The sequence below is a fragment of the Rhinatrema bivittatum genome, chromosome 8 (assembly GCF_901001135.1).
Source record: "Rhinatrema bivittatum chromosome 8, aRhiBiv1.1, whole genome shotgun sequence".
In the NCBI taxonomy this organism is placed as follows: Eukaryota; Metazoa; Chordata; class Amphibia; order Gymnophiona; family Rhinatrematidae; genus Rhinatrema; species Rhinatrema bivittatum.
The window spans coordinates 165,723,818-165,744,210 of NC_042622.1; the positions used below are offsets into that span (position 1 = coordinate 165,723,818).

The following is a 20,393-nucleotide window of genomic DNA, read 5'->3' on the forward strand; positions in this document are numbered from 1 at the left end:
GAAATGTGCAATGTGTAAAACGCATCACGCCAGACTCTATACAGTGCAACAATGGAAAAACAAAAATTTCACCATTCCTCGTGAAACAAATCAATAAAATCAAGATATATAAATCATTAATCATAATTATAAAATCATACTAATAAAATAATTTCAAAACAGCTGATGAATCGAATATCCAATAATTAAAGACTCATGCAAATTTTGAAAGCTTAACCAAACACGAATAAAATATTTCAAAACAGCAAACACATAAACACCACCCTATAATTAAAAATAAGGATAAAAAATCTCCCACAATCCATAACTGGGAACTTTTGATTTTCAATCTGAGCTTGTCATGGATTAAATGGGAGGAGGCAGTGGCTGCCATACAAAGACTTTCTCCTCTCTCTCACATACACACACTCCAACACAGGCATACTCACTTACTTACACATATTCATACACATACTCACTCTCCCCCACATGCTCTCTCACACAAACACATATGCTTTCTCCTCCATATGCTTTCAAATACACATACACCTGCTCTCTCTCTCTCCCCTACATGCTCTCTCTCTCTCTCACACACACATGTTCTCTCTCCCCCTCATGCTCTCTCTCCCCCCCACAGGCTCTCATCCCACACACTCGCTCTTCCTCACATGTTCTCTCTCACAAGCACATACTCTTTTTTTCGCCCACATGCTCTCTCTCCCCATATACACATGCACTCACACATGCTCACATGCATATATATTTTTTACTCTCCATCCTAGGTGTAGGCGGCAGCAGCAGCAGCTTTCTTCTTGGACTTCCATGGCATCAGGAGGCCTCCACTGTCTTCCTTGTTCAACAGAGATGCTGCCTCTTTTCTGCAGCACGCCCAGCCAGTCCTGCCTTTCTCCTGCCGTGCAGCCTGGCTGATTGGTGCCTCTCGCCTGCTGCATGGCCCAGCCGATCGCTGCCTCTCTCCTTCTGCGCGGCCCGGTCAATCGCTGCTTCTCTCCTTCTGCGCGGCCCGGCCGATCACTGCCTCTCTTCAGCCACACAGCCCGACCGATTCTGCCTCTCTCCTACCGTGCAGCTGGCCAAAGCTGCAATTGATCTTCTCAGTCTTTTCTTCTGGCCACTCCTTCCAGCTATGACGATTGGGCATCCTTCTTCTTGCCCATGTGGGCCCACAACACATTTCCTCTTCTGGTTCTCGAGGGCTAGAAGAAGGAGGTCCAATTGCCTAGGTCCTGCAGCTGCCACCAGTGTCGGGAATCGGGACAACATTTTTTCACAATTCTAAGCAGGTCCGATGGAAGCAGTAGGTGGCTGCTGGGTCGCCCCTAAACCTGTGGCACCCTAGGCAATCGCCTACTTTGCCTAGTGCTTCCACCGGCCCAGGTCACAAGTACCTGGCAAGTGCCCAAACAGTAGATCACAAGCTACTATTGCTTAATTACCGTAATAACAGTTTATGGATTTATCCTCTAGGATCTTAAGAACATAAGAAATTGCCATGCTGGGTCAGACCAAGGGTCCATCAAGCCCAGCATCCTGTTTCCAACAGTGGCCAATCCAGGTTACAAGTACATGGCAAGTACCCAAACACTAAGAAGATCCCATGCTACTGATGCAATTAATAGCAGTGGCTATTCCCTAAGTAAAATTGATTAATAGCCATTAATGGACTTCTCCTCCAAGAACTTATCCAAACCTTTTTTGAACCCAGCTACACTAACTGCACTAACCACATCCTCTGGCAACAAATTCCACAGCTTTATTGTGCGTTCAGTGAAAAAGAATTTTCTCCGATTAGTCTTAAATGTGCTACTTGCTAACTTCATGGATAGATGCCGCCATATGTCCTAGGACGGTTAACACCTGATGGGCAGATGTGGATGTGGTGAGCTTGAGACGTCGAAATAGTTGACGCATGGTGGACTTCCTGTCTTGTGGCAGAAAAACTCTGTGTTTGATGGTATCTAGGCAGGCTCCTATGAATTGAAGTCGTTGAGATGGTTGTAGGTGGGATTTCTGGTAATTGACCACTAGACCCAATTGATTGAGGCAAGTTATTGCGTCGTGGAGGTGTTGGCGGAGCGTGGCTGGGGTTGAAGCCACACTCAGCCAATCGTCGAGATAAGGAAATATGATTATTCCTTGTTGTCTGAGGAACGCCACCACCACTGCCATGCACTTGGTGAACACCCGAGGTGCCGTCGAGAGACCAAAGGGGAGTACCTTGGAAAGACAGGTATCGCCAGGAGGAAGGATGCATTGGGATATGAGTGTATGCATCCTTGAGGTCTATAGAGCACATCCAAGCATTGGGTTGGATCAGAGGTAAGATGGCCTTTAGTGATATCATCTTGAACTTCTCTTTGACTATGAATTTGTTGAGGTCCCGGAGATCCAGGATGGGACGGAGATCCCCGACTTCTTGGGTATGAGGAAGAAAGGGGAGTAGAACCCCATGTTCTGTTGGGAAGGAGGAAGGCGTTGGATTGCCTTTTGTAGTAACAAGGCAGATACTTCCTTTTCCAACAGGGTGGGGTTGGACCTGGTCCCTCTGGATGTCAAGTGAAGGAGCGGAGGTAGGGAGGGGAAGGGAATCCGGTAACCGAGGCGAACAATGTCCAGTACCCACTGATCCATCGTGATGTTTTCCCATTGCTGGATGTGCATCTGTATGCCTCCTGCTAATACCTTTGTTGATGGTGGCATGGTTGTTATTAAAAAGACTGAGCTGGCTTATTTGAGGTGGCCGGTTGTTGAGCTTGGGGGCGCTGTGGTCGAGGATGTCCCCTTCTATTTTAAGAAGACTGGTTCTGTTGCCTAGTCTGGGGTTGATATGGCGTAGGCCTGTATGCCGTATATAGGTGATATGCTCGTCTTTGGAAAGGCTGTCTCCTTGGAGGGACATAATATCTGCGTGACGAAGAGTACGGTTGTGGCATGGTGAGTGATTGAACCGTGACCGACTGTTCTTTAAGTTAGGCTACGGTCTCCTGAAACCTGGTACCAAACAAATTGTCTCCCTTACAGGGTAAGTTAGCTAATTTATCGTGTATGTCGTCTCTGATGGAACTTGCTCGAAGCCAGGCCACACATCATGCTGCAATCGACGCCACAGAGGTACGCGATGAGGTTTCAAACCCTTCATAGACTGTCCTTAACAGATGACGGGTGGCTTCCTCCATGTCTCTGATGAGGTCCGAGTCAGGAGAAGTGGGTTCCGAAGGTTGGGAGATGTCCTTTACCCATTGGATCAACTCATAGATGTACTGTACAATGTAAAATTGATGATGGTTGATCCGGGCTGCCAGCATTGAAGACTGGAAGGCTCACTTCGCAAACTCATCTAAGGAGCGGAGGTCCCTATTTGGGGGTGCTGCTGAATGGAGTTTGGATATTTTGGCTTTAGCCATAGCAGACTCCACGACAATGGAAGCATGAGGTAATTGAGGTAGAGTGTAGTAAGGGGATGGTTGCATCTTGTATTTGAGGTCCGTTTTCCTGGACATCGCAGGCAGAGTAGAGCAAATAGACTATATTTTGCTCTCCCAAAAGTTATTCTCCTTGGTGACCAAATCTACTATAGAAAATATGGTAATCTCCGATCATGCACTGGTTCTTTGTGTAGTGAATTGCTATTGAAGGATCATGGTTCGAAGTTGTGGCTCATGCTACCGGAATTATCACTGGACCCCAACTTTGCTGACTTTCTTAGAGAGAATTGGGAGATATTTGCTCAGACTTATTCACAACATAGACAGGACCCTGTGCTCTTCTGGGAGACAGCAAAGGTGGTTCTTAGAGGAGAGATCATAAGCTATGTCTCCTCCAAAAGGAAATGTATTAATTATAATAACCTCCAGCTCTCTTCTCAGTTGACACAATGCAAAAGAAAGTTAAATGCGCATTCTTCTTGATCACTGTGTCAGAAATATACTGAACTCCGGACAGCTTTAAATGATTTGCTTCACCAGAGAGCCTACAAATCGGTCCAATATATGCAGTTTAAGTTTTATTGTTTTGTCAATAAATCAGGCAGGATGTTGGCCAATAGTTCGAAAACGAGCTTCTAAATTTATTGGGGCCCTCTGAAATAATGTAGGTGACATTCTTTATACTTCCAAGGGAATTTCTCAAGTTTTTGTAGAATTTTACCTGAACTTATGCAAAAAAGTGATCCCATAGATATAGAAAAGATTGAAAACATTTTTTAAGGATGTTGCTTTACCGACCCTGGATCTCAGGGATCTCACGAAGTTGAATGCGCCAATTACGGAACCTAAGGTGCTTAGGGCTATAAAGAATCTCCCCTCACATAAATCACCTGGACCTGATGGGTTTGATGCATGTTTTTTCAGAAACCTAGGAGAGGTAATTTCTGATCCGTTAAGGGTTCTCTAGGAGGCCATGGGTGAGGTGGGTCATATGCCTAGTTCAATGCGGGAAGTGGTTATAATGGTTCTCCCAAAATCCGGTAAGGATCCCCAGCATCCTATCGGCCCATATCCCTTCTAAATCTCAATATCAAACTTTATGCAAGGATATAGCTAGTAGATTGAAATACATTCTCCTTAAGTTGATCAGTTCTGACCAAGCGAGCTTTGTCTTTGGTAGACAATCTTCTATAAACATTCAATATGTGTACGCAGTCCTGACACAATGTCACGCGGGCAAAGTTAAAGATCCTATGCTGGGGAGTTGAGATGCTGAAAAGGCCTTCGACAGAGTGGCATGCCCATATTTATTTGCCAGTTTCTCGAAGTTTGGCTTTGTGGGTAAATTTTTTAGATTTTATACGTCCACTGTATTCCAATCCCATGGCTCGAATACTGATTAATGGGGAGTTGTCTGAGTAGTTTCATCTTTTTCGAGGGACTAGTCAGGGATGCCCGCTATCCCCACTGTTATTTATCTGTTGAACCTTTTATCTGCAAGCTTAAAAGTCATCCTGCTGCAACAGGTATAGAGGTGGGGAAGGCCAAGGTTATGACACTTCTTTTTGCAGATGATATTCTGTTGGCACTCTCTGAGGCAAGGAGGTCACTGCCAGCGGTCTTAGATCTATTTTTACAATATGAGGAGATAGCTGGTTTTAAACTGGACAGGGACAAAATGGAGGCCTTAGATATCTTAGGGAATTTGAAAGATTGCTGGGATCATTTCCCACTCAAGTGGGCCCCGGAGCAAATACGATATTCAAGACTGGAGGTTCACCGGAATCTGAGAAAATGGTATATGCTTAATTATACTCCTAAGATTCAGAACTTTCAGGCTAAATTGGACAGTTGGAGATTTCTCCCCCTCTCGTTTCAAGGCCGGGTTGCCTTAGCTAAAATGATGCTGACCCCCCCAACTGTTATATCTCATACAAATGTTACCTATGCCTCTCCTGGCCAAGGTCGTGAAACTGGTGAACAGACTTTTTGGGCAATGTTTGAATAAGTTCTTGGAGGGGAAGTCCATTAACTGCTATTAATCAAGTTGACTTAGGGAATGGCCTCTGCTATTACTGGCATCAGTAGCATGGGATCTTCTTGGTGTTTGGGTACTTGCCAGGTTCTTGTAGGCTGGTTAGGCCTCTATTGGAAACAGGATGCTGGGCTTGATGGACCCCTGGTCTGATCCAGCATGGCAATTTCTTGTGTTCTTATGAAGGAGGCAGGCGAGGATCGCCTACAAGACTTTAATGGCTCTCCCATCACAGGGTGGGCTGGGGGTACCTAATTTTCAGTTCTAGGCCCTTTCTGTGTCCATGAGGATCTTAATTTGAATAATTTTACTAATTTACAGGCAGATGAAAGCATTGTTTCCCCATGGAATCTGAAGGAAATTTTACATGCGAGGCTACAGGATCTTCCTGCCCACCTGAAATTCTCTATTTATTTATAATTTTTTATATACCACCGCTCATCAGAGATATCACGTCGGTGTACAGAGAACGGAACTTACGCCGGAGCGTTATACATTTAACAATGGTTAAAATATAGGTAATTGAACAAAAAACTAGTATGAGAAATTAAATCACCCTGTACGTTTAGGATGGCAAAGGGTGAGAGGATGTTTGAATCTCTCCTCGGCTATATCTCCATATCTGCCCCTAACAGGGCATAGTTATTTTCAAGAGAAAGGTATATCTCTTCGTGATTCCCATATATTATTGGATAAAGAATGACTGTTCAAAGATTTTATCACTATGGATACTACTTTGCAATTATTCTCTTTCCAGCAATATAGAGATAATTTGGGGTTTCAGTCTACTGATTATTTACTTTATTTACAAATGAAGCATTTTTATGAGCAGTGCTAAGAGGCAACGACATGTCCTCTATCATCCCTAGCTTTTACAGCCCCGATGAGGCTATTTCGATTTCCTAAAGGCTTACTTTCCAATATTTATAAAATCTTACATTTGCATCAGGAATATCCAATTTTAAAGGAGGACCACAGCAATTGTGGCAACAAGATTTGGGAGTGGTAATGGAGGAAAAATATTTTACAAAAGCAGTTCTTCAAATGTATAAAATAAATGTTAATCTATGGGAATTACAATTTCACATTGTCCACAGAACCCTGGTATCGCTGATACAGGCCTTTCATATGAATATTATCTCTACATCTCAATGTTGTAAATGTTCTTTATTGGGAGCGACTCTCTATCATTGTTTATGGTCCTGTGCTCAGATAAAGCAGTTTTGGGAAACAATATCTCATACATTGCTAATTATATTTAATAGACTAATTTATATAACTCCTGAGTTTGCTTTACCGAATTATAGTCCTCCAGGTCAATTTTGGGGGTCCAAAATACGTCAATTTCTTACTAAAACATGTTGCATTGCGAAACGGTGCATAACTTGTCATTGACTGGTCACTTCTCCTCCTACTTTGGGATTATGGAATTTGTAAACGATGGACCTTTTCATTATGGAATACAAGATAAAGTATTTCGAGCGTAAGAAACCTAGGGCACGATTTTGGCAATTTGGGAGCCATTTTATCACAGACTTTCAGCAGATGTCAGAAATGTCTATCCCTCAGATTCTCCAGCTACCTCAGCTCCTTTGATGTACTAATGGAGGGACCAGTCACTCTCAGTTGCAGGGACTGATTTTATTATCTCCATTATGGGACTGTTCTGTGTGAAGCTACACTGCATTTTATTTAATTTTTCTTTGTCATTTTGGGGACGGGGATGGTGGGAGGGTTGAAAATGAAAAATTGTTTTTGTTGAGACTTTTTTGTGATGTCTACCATGTTTTTTCATAATAAATTACTAAAAAAAAAAAGGCCCCTGATTATCTCTCTTAATTTCTCTCTCCTATAACTGAGCGGTGACCGACGAGCCGAGAATGCGCAGAAGAGAGCAGTCGGGCCTGCCAGGAATCAAAATGGCATATGGGGATGGCTGTCCATTGCTCCTACCATGTGACCAATGGCACCGGTAGCCCCTGTGACATCATAAGGGCAAAGGCCCACCGGCACCATTTTGATTCCTGGCAGCCGACGGACCGTTAGGGAGAGAGCGCTCCTGGAACCCCGCTGGAGCACCAGGGCTTTTAGTAAGTTTGGGGAGGGGGGTTGTAATTTAGTAAATTTCAAGTTTTGGGGTGAGCTGTTTTTTTTCGGGCCTCTTCCAAAAACGAAACAATAATGGTTTACCGGGTCGGGGGGCTTGTAATCTCTCATAATTGAGCAGTGACCGACATGCCGCAAATGCGTAGTAGAGAGCGGCTCTGACCGATGTGCCGCGCACGCGCGGGCGAGAGAGCACAGCGGTCAGAGCACGTTGGTCATATGCGTGGAAAACCCGATCCAGAGCGGGAAACAGCAGGTACATTTATATTTCAACAAGCCGTTGAGACTGTTAAAACGGGCGAGATGTTTGAGAGCTCTCCTTTCCGCGCAGCGCAGAAGAGCGCTCTCACCAATGTGCCGCGCCTGTGCCAGGAATGCGCAGCAACATGCCCCAGTCAAAATCGCGTTGCAATCCAGAGGTATTCCAAATACATTTCAATGGTTAAAAGTATTCATTTAGGGAGCAAACTGCAAAATTTACAGGGATGGCACCTAGAGCTAAGAAGTCGTGTGTGTCTGCCTCGGCTCACTGCATCACATGACTTCCACTGTAAATATTTTCAATAAATGACTGTGAGAACGGAGGGAGGAAGGACAGAGGGAGTATGGGGAGAGAGGCGAGAAGGACAAAGGGGAGCCGCAGGGGAGTGCGGGAGGCCAGAAGGAAAGCAGCCCCCAAGGAAGGGATGAAGGACAATGGGGGCCACAGGAGACAGAAGAGAGAAGGATCTAAGGGGCAGGAGGATAGAGAGACAGGAGAGGTAGCATGAGGAAGGAAAGAATCACAGAGGGGTCATGTGGAAAGCGAGAGGGCCAGAGGAGAGCCACAGATGGCAGCAGGAAGTTGGAAGAGATAAGGAGGAGCCATGAAGAAAGAAGGAAGAGGAGCAATAGAGGGGCCACAGCGGAAGGGAGAGATAGAATCAGCTAAATAATTGAGAAGTGACAGACGTGCCGCAAATGCGCAGTAGAGAGCGGCTCTGACCGATGCGCTGTGCATGTGCGGGTGAGAGGCATGTCGGTCAGAGCACGTCGGTCACATGCGTGGAAAAGGAAGAGAGCTCTGACCAACATGCCACGAAACAAAAACTCTCGCCCGCTCCACGCTGGTGTGGCAGCACGATTGGAGGATGGACCAGGCCCCTCTGGCAAAACGAATAATGGTGTCCTGGCTGGGTTTCCACCCTCTATCGGCAGAGCAAAAGCTTGCAGGAAAAACAGGGAGTGGAGGAGGGCTGAGGGAGAGGGAAGGGGGTGTGGATGAGGTGAGAGGGGAAGGAAAGGGAAGATGAGAGGGGATGGAAGGAAAAGGGAAGAAGATATGAGTAAGTGGGAAGGGTAAGATGTTGGGGAGAAGAGAAAAAGAGGGAAGGGATTGTGGATGAGGTGAGAGGGGAAGGAAGGAAAAGGCAGATTACAATCAAGTTTGAATTAAAATTACAATGCAAATCAAATCAAAGACATGAAATATGAGATAAGAGCATGTACACAGGCAGACTGTAAGAAGGCCTCTAAGTTGAGACAGTCAAATCTACCTTGGTACCTTAGGATACCCTAAAATATTTATGGAACCACTCTATTGTTAAGACCTTCTGATACTTTAAGCTAAGATTTGTCAGTCTATGTGGTTATGTACTTCTGTTTGATAGCATTTTTGGAATTATCTACTCTACGTACATACCCTACATACATAGTAATATAGTACTGATGGCAGAAAAGGATAAGATAGCCCATCCTGTCTGCTCAGCAAGTTTCTTAGGGTACTATAAATGCCGCTCCGTGCAGGTTACCCCCATGTTTCTGTTAAGGGTAGTAACTGCCGCTCCGTGCAGGTTACCCTTATGTTTCTGTTAAGGGTAGTAACTGCCGCTCCGTGCAGGTTACCCCCATGTTCCTGTTAAGGGTAGCAACTGCCGCTCCGTGCAGGTTACCCCCATGTTCCTGTTAAGGGTAGCAACTGCCGCTCCGTGCAGGTTACCCCCATGTTCCTGTTAAGGGTAGCAACTGCCGCTCCGTGCAGGTTACCCCCATGTTCCTGTTAAGGGTAGTAACTGCCGCTCCGTGCAGGTTACCCTTATGTTTCTGTTAAGGGCAGTAACTGCCGCTCCGTGCAGGTTACCCCCATGTTCCTGTTAAGGGTAGTAACTGCCGCTCCGTGCAGGTTACCCTTATGTTTCTGTTAAGGGTAGTGACTGCCGCTCCGTGCAGGCTACCCCCATGTTTCTGTTAAGGGTAGTAACTGCCGCTCCGTGCAGTTACCCCCCAAGCTAGCAACATTTTTACTGAGAAATCTTCTTGATAATTTAGACAATGCTGCTTGAAGTTCTTTGCTTTGGCACTTGGGCACAGAAGCAGTCCTGTGCTTTTCTGCTTATGTCTGCATATCAATACTCCAGACTGTAAAAGTCAGGATCCAGCGTTCGCTGTTGTCTGTATCCAGTTCCCCTCCTTCCCCCCACCGCCATCAAAACGGGGAGCGATGTTGCAGTTGTGTCAAAAGCATCAAGGCACAGTGGATTATATTCAGGTACTTCCCTTTCCCAGAGAGTTTACAATCTAAGTAACTAATTCACTAAGGGTTTTTCCCATAGACTCAGAATGGGAGAAAAGCCTTACTAAACAAGGCTCTAAGTTTGTACCTGAGGCACTGGAGGCTGAAGTGACTTGCAGTGAGATTTGAACCCTGGCTTCTCTGGTTCGCAGCCCATTGCTTTAACCACTAGGCTGCTCCTTCACTAAAGGAATACCACTCTCAGACGTGGGATTTGAACCCAAGCCTCCAGGGGAGACTGCAGCCTAAATGCAACACCTTAGACCACTCAGCCATCCTGACCACTTTTGTTGTTACATGACTTTATGAATGGACATTTGTCAACTGCCACAGTCTAATGGAGTGTGCAATAAAGAAAGAAATGAGATGAAAGACATCCTGTTCCTCTCAGCACGGAAACTGTTTTCATCAGTACGGCTGTTTACATTGAAGGAGACAGCTATTTGTTTATTGGTCACTGTCCTCTCTCAGATCTCTCCCTATACACAAACAATGGCAGAAAAGGACCAACAGTTCATCCAGTCTGCCCAGCAAGCTTCCCATGGTAGTATCTGCTGCGCCGTGCAGGTTACCCCCATGTATCAGTCAGTGCTGCTTGACGTGCTTTGCTTATGGACTTGGCCGTAGAAGCAGTCCTGTGTTTTTTCCTTAATGTCTGTGCATCAGTACCCCAAGCTGTAAAAAAGTCATGGCTCGTGTTGGTTGTCCCTGAATCCAAATTTCTCTTTCCCTCCACCTCCCACCCCCTCCTTTGAAGCAGAGAGCAATCGTGCAGTTGCATCAAAAGCCTCAAGGCTTATTTGTTAAGGGTAGTAACTGTTGCGCTGTTCAGGTTACTCCCATAAAAGAGTAAAAATATATTATAATAAAATAGTCAAACGCCTGGTAACAGAAAAGGAATGTTAAAAAATAAAATGAATGTTGGTTTTTATGAACCTGCAAAATATTACATCAAGATAACCTCGAAAGTAACAGCAAGAAAATAAACCTCAAATACATTCATATAGCCACAACCAATGGGGATTCAATCCCAATGGAAAGTACTACTACTAATAAAAAGCTAAATAGCCAAATGTACCCACATGTAACATTAACTAGAGGAAGCTATACCTCACCCCCATCATGACCAGCCAAAGCGGCCAGCATCTAGAAAATGAAAATAAAAATAAATATTTTGCATATGAAGAAATGAATTATAAAAAAACTGAAAGAAGAGAGAGAACCCTCCTGTCTCATTCCTACAAACATCTGGGAACAAGTTTAACTTCCCACCCAAAGCAATGAACCACAGTTACAAAACTAAAGACGCATGCTAGAGTCTAAGTCTTGTACAAGCACAAAAGTCAGCAACCAAGTTACTCCCTTGGCTTTTTCCTTTCCTGAACTCTGCAACAACTCAGTTTGGTCCAGGAGAGAACTCTCCCTGAGGGGTTTTCACAGAAATGATTACTATGAGTGAAATGCGGAAACAAAGACTAGGGACTCTTTAAAGTGCACACTTTTACCTACATCAGGCACACGCCTTCCTCCCGATGCAGCCAGGCATTCTGAGCACAGCTTAGTGCCCTCTGATGTAAAATTACTGCCGAAAACGGCATTAGCTACTACCTCCTAGTGCACAGCTTAGCGCTGGAAACTAAACTCCTGGTTGCGGCTGGTGTCTTTGGGAAGAAGCCGGAATTCTGAGATCAGGACCTGTACTTGGGATTTTCATGTACACATTAAGCATGTTTTGCACATTTTCAGGTTAGGGTGCTTTTTTATTTTTAATTCCTGATGTATTACCATACCATTACCTTATTAAATATAAGAACATAAGTTGCCATACTGGGTCAGACCAAGGGTTCATCAAGCCCAGCATCCTGTTTCCAACAGTGGCCAATCCAGGCTGCAAGTACCCAAAACATTAAGTAGATCCCATGTTTCTAAAGCCAGTAATAGCAGTAGCTAATTCCTAAGTCAACTTGATTTAGAGCAATTAATGGACTTCTCCTCCAAGAGTTTATCCAAACCTTTTTTAAACACAGCTACACTAACTGCACTAACCACATCCTCCGGCAACAAATTCCAGAGTTTGTGTGTTGAGTGAAATAATTTTCTCGATTAGTTTTAAATGTGCTACTTGCTAACTTCATTGACTGCCCTCTAGTTCTTCTATTATCCGAAAGAGTAAATAAACAATTCACAGTTACCATTTCTAGACCTCTCATGATGTTAAACACCTCTATCATATCCCCCCTCAGCCTTCTCTTCTCTAAGATGAACAGCCCCAACCTCTTCAGCCTTTCCTCAAAGAGGAGCTGTTCCATTCCCTTTATTGCTCGATGTTCTTCTGTACATAGATCCCTCATAGATGTTCTTCTATACTTAGATTCTATACATAGTTTCTTTGCCTCTATTCCCCCACCGTTAATTTCTTGACTACCCTCTCAGTTTTCAAGTTGCTAATCCTGTTTAAATCACCCTGTTTGATGTATTTTCAACCTTGAGTTATATGTAAACCGGTGCAATATGTCTTTTCATGAGCATCGGTATAGAAAAGTTCATAAATAAATAAATAATAAATCATTTTGGTCGCCTTTCTCTGTACCTTCTCCAGTGCATCTTTTTTGAGATGCAGCGACCAGAATTGTACACAGTATTCAAAGTGTGGTCTCACCATGGAGTGATACAGTGGCATACTCATTTTTCACTTTATTCATTATTCCCTTCCTAATAATTTCTAACATTTGTTTGATTTTTTTGACTGCCACAGCACACTGAGCCGACCATTTCAATTAATTATACACTATGATGCCTAGATCTTTTTCCTGGATGGTAACTCAATATAGAACCTAACATTGTGTAACTACAGCAAGGGTTATTTTTCCCTATATGCAACACCTTGCACTTGTCCATGTTAAATTTCATCTGCCATTTGGATGCCCAATCTTCCAGTCTCGCAAAATCCTCCTGCAATTTATCACAATCTGCTTATGATTTAACTACTCTGAATAATTTTGTATCATCGCAAATTTGATCACCTCACTCGTATTCCTTTCCAGATTATTTATAAATATATTGAAATTACCGGTCCAAGTATAGATCCCTGAAGCACTCCTCTGTTTACCCTTTTCCACTGAGAAATTTGACCATTTAATCCTTCTCTCTGTTTCCTGTCTTTTAACCAGTTTATAATCCACAAAAGGACATCACCTCCTATCCCATGACTTTTTAGTTTTCTTAGAAGCCTCTCATGAGGGACTTTGTCAAACATCTTTTGAAACTGTAAATACACTACATCTACCGGTTCACCTTTATCCACATGTTTATTAACCCCTTCAAAAAAATAAAGTAGATTGGTGAGGCAAGACTTCCCTTGGGTAAAATCCATGCTGTGTTCCATTAAATCATGTCTTTCTATATGCTCTGTGTTTTTGATCTTTAGAATAGTTTGCTCTATTTTTCCCGGTCCAGAAGTCAGGCTCACTCGTCTGTAGTTTCCCGGATCACCCCTTGAACCCTTTTTAAATACTGGATATTGGCTATCCTCCAGCCTTTACCTAGAATGGATGATTTTAATGATAGGTTACAAATTTTAACTAATAGATCTGAAGTTTCATTTTTGAGCTCCTTCAGAACGTTCGGGTATATACTATCCAATCCAGTTGATTTGCTATTCTTTAGTTTGTCAATCTGGCCTACTACATCTTCCAGGTTCACAGTGATTTGGTTCAGTTCATCTGACTCATTGCCCTTGAAAACCATCTCCGGAACCGGTATCTCCCCAACATCCTCATTAGTAAACACGGAAGCAAATAATTAATTTAGTCTTTCTGCAATAACCTTATCTTCCCTAAAAGCCCCTTTAACCCCTCTGTCATCTAATGGTCCAACCGACTCCCTCGCAGTTTTCCTGCTTTGGATATATTTCAAAAAGTTTTATTATGAGTTTTTTGCCTCCACGGCCAACTTCATTTCAAATTCTCCCTTAGCCTGCCTTATCAATGTTTTACACCTAATTTGACAATGCTTATGCTTTTTCCTATTTTCTTCAGATGTATTCTTCTTCCAATTTCTGAAAGATTTTTTTTAGCTAAAACAGTCTCTTTCACCTCACCTTTTAACCATGACGGTAATCATTTTGCCTTCCTTCCACCTTTCTTAATGCGTGGAATACATATGGACTGTGCCTCTAAGATTGTATTTTTAAACAATGTCCATGCCTGTTGTACACTTTAACCTTTGCAGCTGCACCTTTCAGTTTTTTTTATTTTTCTCATTTTATCAAAGTTTCCCTTTTGAAACTTTAGTGCTAAAGCTGTAGGTTTCCATATTGTTCCCCTTCCAGTCATTAATTCAAAATTTGATCATGATATGATCACTATTGGCATGTGGTGCCACCACCGTTACCTCTCTCACCAGATCTTGCGTTCCACTAAGAACGCAGGATCTGGTGCGAGATGTAACTCCTATCATTATATCTTATCCAACACACATAGGATTTCTAACCAAATAGATTCTACTGAGCATTTAGTCTCTTGTTTGATCTTTATCCTGTTGGACTCTATGCCCTCCTGGACATAAAGTGCCACACCCCCACAAAGTTGATCCTCTCTATCATTGCGATACAATATGTACCCTGATATAGCATGGTCTCATTGGTTATCCTCCTTACTCTAGGTCTCTGAGATACCAATTACATCTATCTCATCCTTCACTGCTATACACGCTAACTCTCCCATCTTACTTCTTAGACTTCTGGTGTTTGCATACAGACATTTCAAAGCATGATTTTTGTTTGTATTAACAACCTGCTTTTCAGTTGATAGAGTAATTTGGAATCCATTAGCTCAGGTGATTCTTTCTTTAAAAGCAAAAGAAGTCCATGTGCCTATATTGGAACCTCTCTTTTGGGATGCCCTAATTCTCCTCTTTCATTAGTATTCTTTGAAGAGACCTTCCTCTGAACCATGCATTCCCAAGTCACTATCTGCTTTCCCCCTTGTTCTAGTTAAAAGCTCCTCTATCACCTTTTTAAAAGTTAGCGCCAGCAACCTCATTCCACTCAGGTTAAGGTGGAGCCCGTTCTGTCGGAAAAGTCTCCATGTCCCCAAAAGTGTGTCTAGTTCCTTATAAAACTGAATCCCTCTTCCCTGAACCATCATCTCATCCACGCATTGAGACTCCGGAGCTCTGCCTGCCTCTGAGGACCTACATGTGGAACAGGGAGCATTTCAGAGAATTGCATCGGGAGTTGATATTTTTTAGCGTGAGCTGAATTTCAGCTTATTACATCGATCCCAAAGAGAGCCTTTAAACAAGTCTTAAAATACAACAAGGGGGCAATGTAAATGTACAAAACAGCAGGAGGCAAAAAGTCAATTGGTCCTCCAGCTTCAAAATGAAGCATTCTGTAATTAGGCTCACTAGATATTTCATTATTTACCCCAGACATTTTAATCAGTACTTAAGAATTAATTAATTTGTAAATAAACATCATGAAAACTCCATAACACATTATCCCCCCTCCAAGTTGTATTCTCCCTGTTCATTGTACTTTCTTTCTTTTTACAAGTTATATGTAAACCGATATGATGTTCTCACGAATACCGGTATTAAAAAACAAACAAACCATTAAATAAATAAATAATGATAAATAGACTAAAGTAAGCTATTGCTATTCCTGGGAGTAGCAGGAATTAGATTTACTTTATGGGATCTCTCAAGTACTTGTGATCTGGATTGGCTACAGTCAGACAGGATGCTGGGCTCCATGGACCTTGCTCTGACCCAGCAGGGCAATTCTTATATTCATGTCTTTCATATCAGGTAACATTTACTAGAATAAAAAAGCCACAGATAGCGACTCCAAAAGTATTTAATTTAATCCACTGATCCAGCTGGTCTGCCATGAATGGAAAAAAAAAAAGGAAGGAAACTGGTGGACAGGCCTTATGACTTAAGTGCTCCACATAATGTCAGATACCCTTACGTTTAGGTTTTCAAAATTTCACAAATTTAATGTGGCCCCTAATTCTGCAAACACAACATTTGTGTTATTACAGCCACAAACAATGTCAGCAGAAACGGATGACTTGGTATTTCTAAGCAGTGCCACTATATTTTACTATTTCCTTAAATTCAATAATTTGCCCTACTAGTCTATAGGCCTTTCCTGCAGTTGTCAGCAGCTGATGCCAGGACAAACTAAAGGAGCAAATTACTGAGGGCTTGGCATCATGAGGTTAGGGGATGGAGCAGATGACTTCTGGAGGTTCCTTCCTGCCCTTTTTCTGTGATTTCTTACACTTGTCGGGTGATGCTCCATCAAGGAATCCATCCAGCAACAATCACCCAAGAATCCTGGCATCAGCTGCTGACAACTGCAGGAAAGGCCTCCCTGGAACTATCAAACATTTCATCAGGTGCACAGAGGGAAAACCATCACTCACACTCATAGCGGATATACAGACTGCGCTGAAGTGTGGGCAGCATTCCTCCCCCAGGACAGAGAAGGAAGCTCGGGCTTCTCGATCTTATTCACAGGTTCTAGGGCAGTGGTCCAATTTTCATGGCTGTACTCACTTCAAACGGACCCCATCCTCAGTTCTGGGTCTAGCACGTTATCTGTCTGAATCTTTTGTGCTTCTCTCCAGTATGTTTGTCTTGGCTAGATCATAAGCTCAACTGAGGAAGGACTGTCTCATGTGCATCTGTACAACACTGTGTATGTCAGATAGCGCTACAGAAATAAGGTGCAATGTTATGCTAGTTAGTTGGGCCTCAGACTTTTTCAGTTTTATAACACATGAAAGTTATAATTTTTGGGATTCTGGAGTGATAAGTTTTCACTTTATTGAGAGATAATCCAAATACATACTCAATACAAGCTATGGCAAAACTGAAATCCAAGCCCTTTACTGGTCATTCATGTATAAAATGATTGGATTTCACTTCCATCACCAATTTTAAAAATTCTTCTTCCTTTCCATCTAGACCAGACATCTGAAGGCCTGACCTCAGCCACCATTAGAGTTACTGCTCCAAAACTCAATTCCTCTCTGGCTCATCACAGGGAAAACGTTCCTCTTTAGACAAATTGCCAGAAAGTCCATCTGTGACTATCTCAAAAAGGAACTTTATGTGGTCTCAAAACATGAGCTACAGCATTGTTTTTTATTAATTTATATGCCAATCCAATCAAATACTGCACGTCACTATCTGTAGACCAAAAACATCCATGCAATTCCTCTGATGTTTTAATGAACTACAAAATCAACGCAGAGGCACTCAGCAAATTATTATGCCCACAGTTATTTTATTATCTTCTTTTTAACATGATTCCCATTATCACAATTATTATTAGACCACAAACCATTTATCATTCATACATTACCCTACATTCACACCATTCGTACCATCCATACAACACTTCAATTTAAATACTCCAATATTCATCAATATCTTCACCAGCAAAAAGTTTTTGACGTGTTACATTGCTTATGTCCTACACTGATGACTCAAATTACCATTTGTTCATTATATTTAAATAATCGATATTCACAAATACATTGCATTGCCTTCATAAAATGAAACATGATTCAATTATATGTCTATCCATCTTTACAGTTGTTAATTAGATATACATTCAAAACTATCAATTGTGTATTTATCTGAGAGCCTCGTTTCACCCTGGGAATCAGGGCTTCTTCAGGGATTTGCAATGCTTAGTGATGTCATCATATTTTCATCATGAAATATCTTTCCTCCACGCGAGACAAGTTTTTTGGAAAGGCATGGCTTGGCGGGAGGACGCGTGACGAACTAACTATAGCTAGGGATGAATAGTCTGTATTAGAGACTGCATTTTGATGTAGTATTGAACCGACCCCCGACTCAGTGAAAATTCACGCCCTGATGGAGATGTATAAACAACCGTTACACTAATATGAACAATACAACATCAAGCTGATATTGTTGGAATGCGATAGACCACGTACAGTATAAAATTATACTGTTGAAAACTTATGTCTGATTTATGAACAAAGGAGGAAAGATATTTCATGATGAAAATTGGAGTATTTTAATTGAAGTGTTGTATGGATAGTACAAATGGTGTGAATGTAGGGTAATGTATGAATGATAGGGGCATGTTTTTAAATGGTATGTGGTCTAATAATAAGTGTGATAATGGGAATCATGTTAAAAAGAGGATAATAAAATAACTGTGGGCATAATAATTTGCTGAGTACTATCTGTAGACCAACATTAATACCATTACCAGAACTCTGCTCTACAGTCGGCTTCACATTTATAGACATCTGTAGGAGAGTCTACAGTCCCTTTCTGATCATAATCACCATAGTAATAAAGTCCAGCTCTCCCACCAAAAATGCCTTCTATGGCCTTGCACCTCAAAGAAAACTGTAACATGCAAATAAGGACTGAATTACTAATCCGGTATCTGTAACGGGAACAGATAGCTTGCGAAGAGCAGCCCCAAGAAGAGAACTCATCAGCCAGACACGCCCTACTAATAGGACAGAAACAAACAAGACCTTGGGCGGCAGCAGCAGCATTCTCGGGCCAATCCCAGCCGAAGCCTGCACACGGATACCTGCTAATGCAGCACCTCCGTGTCTGATGCCCTGTCAAGTCTCAGGGCAGGCAATCTAACGCCCGAGAAATCTCCCCTGCCTTCTGGGAAACCCCCCAAATCCTCACTTCACACAACACTGCACGGGGACCTCCACCCCCAGGCCCACCTTCCTGGCCCTGGGCTTGATCTCTTTTCCGTAAGTAGAGATGGGAGGCGATCAGCTACCTCCCACCCCAAGGCAGGACTCTCACACGCTAGCCTCTCCCTTCCCCTCCCACACTGCACAGAGACCTTCACCCCCAGTGTTTCCTTCCTCCTTGCTTGCCCTGGCTGCGTCTCTCTCTTCCCTAAATACGCATAGGAGGCGATCACCTACCTCCCGACCCAGGGCAAGACCCTCCCACCCCCGTCTCTCCCCTTATCCCTCCCTCTTCATAGCAACCAGACAGGTCCCTTTTTATACTCCCGCCGCTCTTCTCCAGGTCCCTCTCATACCCCAGCCCCGCACCACCCCCACCCCCACCAGATTCCCCCGAGACTCCAGCCCCCTCCTCACCGGACACCACCAGCGCCTCGTTGGGTCCCACCGTGTGACAGTTCCCCATCTCTGCGCCTTCCTCCGCCCGTAAACAGAGCCGCAGCGCGCGCGCACGCGCACCCTCCCGCCGATCCACAATGCACCAGGAGGTTACGCTCGCTGCCCCCGCCCCCCCCCCGGCGCCATAGGAAGCGTGGCGGAAGTGCGTCAAATGGCGGCCTCCCCGGCTGCCATGCTGGAAGCGGCCCGATTTCCTCCAAAGGCTGCACCAGCGGCAGGACGAACACGGTCTGATTAGGCTGGGGAGGGGATCCCGGTCATTGTAACGAGTTTGACACCGGGACTACAGGATTAGGCCCGAGACCTGACTGATTCAGACACGTGTTGCCAATGTAATACGCAGAATGGATGAAATACAAGGGTAGGGCAAGGAAGGAAACATTTACGGGTTAGGAGGAAGAACAACATCAGGACCTGGCTTGGCTTTTGTCTTTGCTCAGATCGCGGTTCCACGCTTTTTCCTGCTACAGCCGCTGTCTCGCCTTTTTCCCTTAGCAGCACTAAAGTAAGTTGGGAGAGGTTATGTAAAAGGATCAGGCTTAGTTGTGCATGAAGATCCCAGCCCTGGTTCTGACTGAACTGGAGGAACCTGCCGGGTCCAACAACAGCTCTGCAATAGGAGGCAGAGTCCCACTGTGCACTGGGAATTGGTTAAAAGACTGGAAACAAAGCTGAGGACTAAACGTTTCCAAATTGAGAGGCCGCTAGTGGAGTAGCACAGGGATCGTTACTGGGACCTATGCTGTTTAACATATTCATGCATGAGCTGGAAAAGGAAGCAATAAGTATTAGCTGATAATAATTTAATGACATCTCCAACTTTTAACATCATAAGAAGTTGCAATATTGGGTCAGATCGAGGCTCCATCAAACCCAGCATCCTGTTTCCAACAGTTGCCAATCCAGGTTACAAATAACTTGCAAGTACCCAGTTTTATAAGTACTAACAATTTTCAGCAACATTCATTACAATAACACCAGCTTGTTAGGCGTGACTCTACAAAGTTACACTCCTCAGTGAACATTAAGATCCCAAAATAAAGGACTACTAACTATTCCAACAATAATGAGCACATATCTAATGCAAATTTTCTGAA

The 20,393-nt window shown here is 43.4% G+C and overlaps 1 protein-coding gene across 2 annotated transcripts in view; it reads right to left on the minus strand.

The window, feature by feature from the left end:
- FLOT2 (flotillin 2) overlaps window positions 1–19,391 on the minus strand; it is a 126,657-nt gene extending 107,266 nt beyond the window's left edge. For both annotated transcript variants that reach the window (XM_029611098.1, XM_029611099.1), the window contains exon 1: window positions 19,255–19,391. In XM_029611098.1, coding sequence (XP_029466958.1) covers window positions 19,255–19,303 — 49 coding nt within the window. In that variant the 5' untranslated portion in view covers window positions 19,304–19,391. The remainder of the gene's footprint in view (window positions 1–19,254) is intronic.
- Window positions 19,392–20,393: the final 1,002 nt, after the last annotated feature.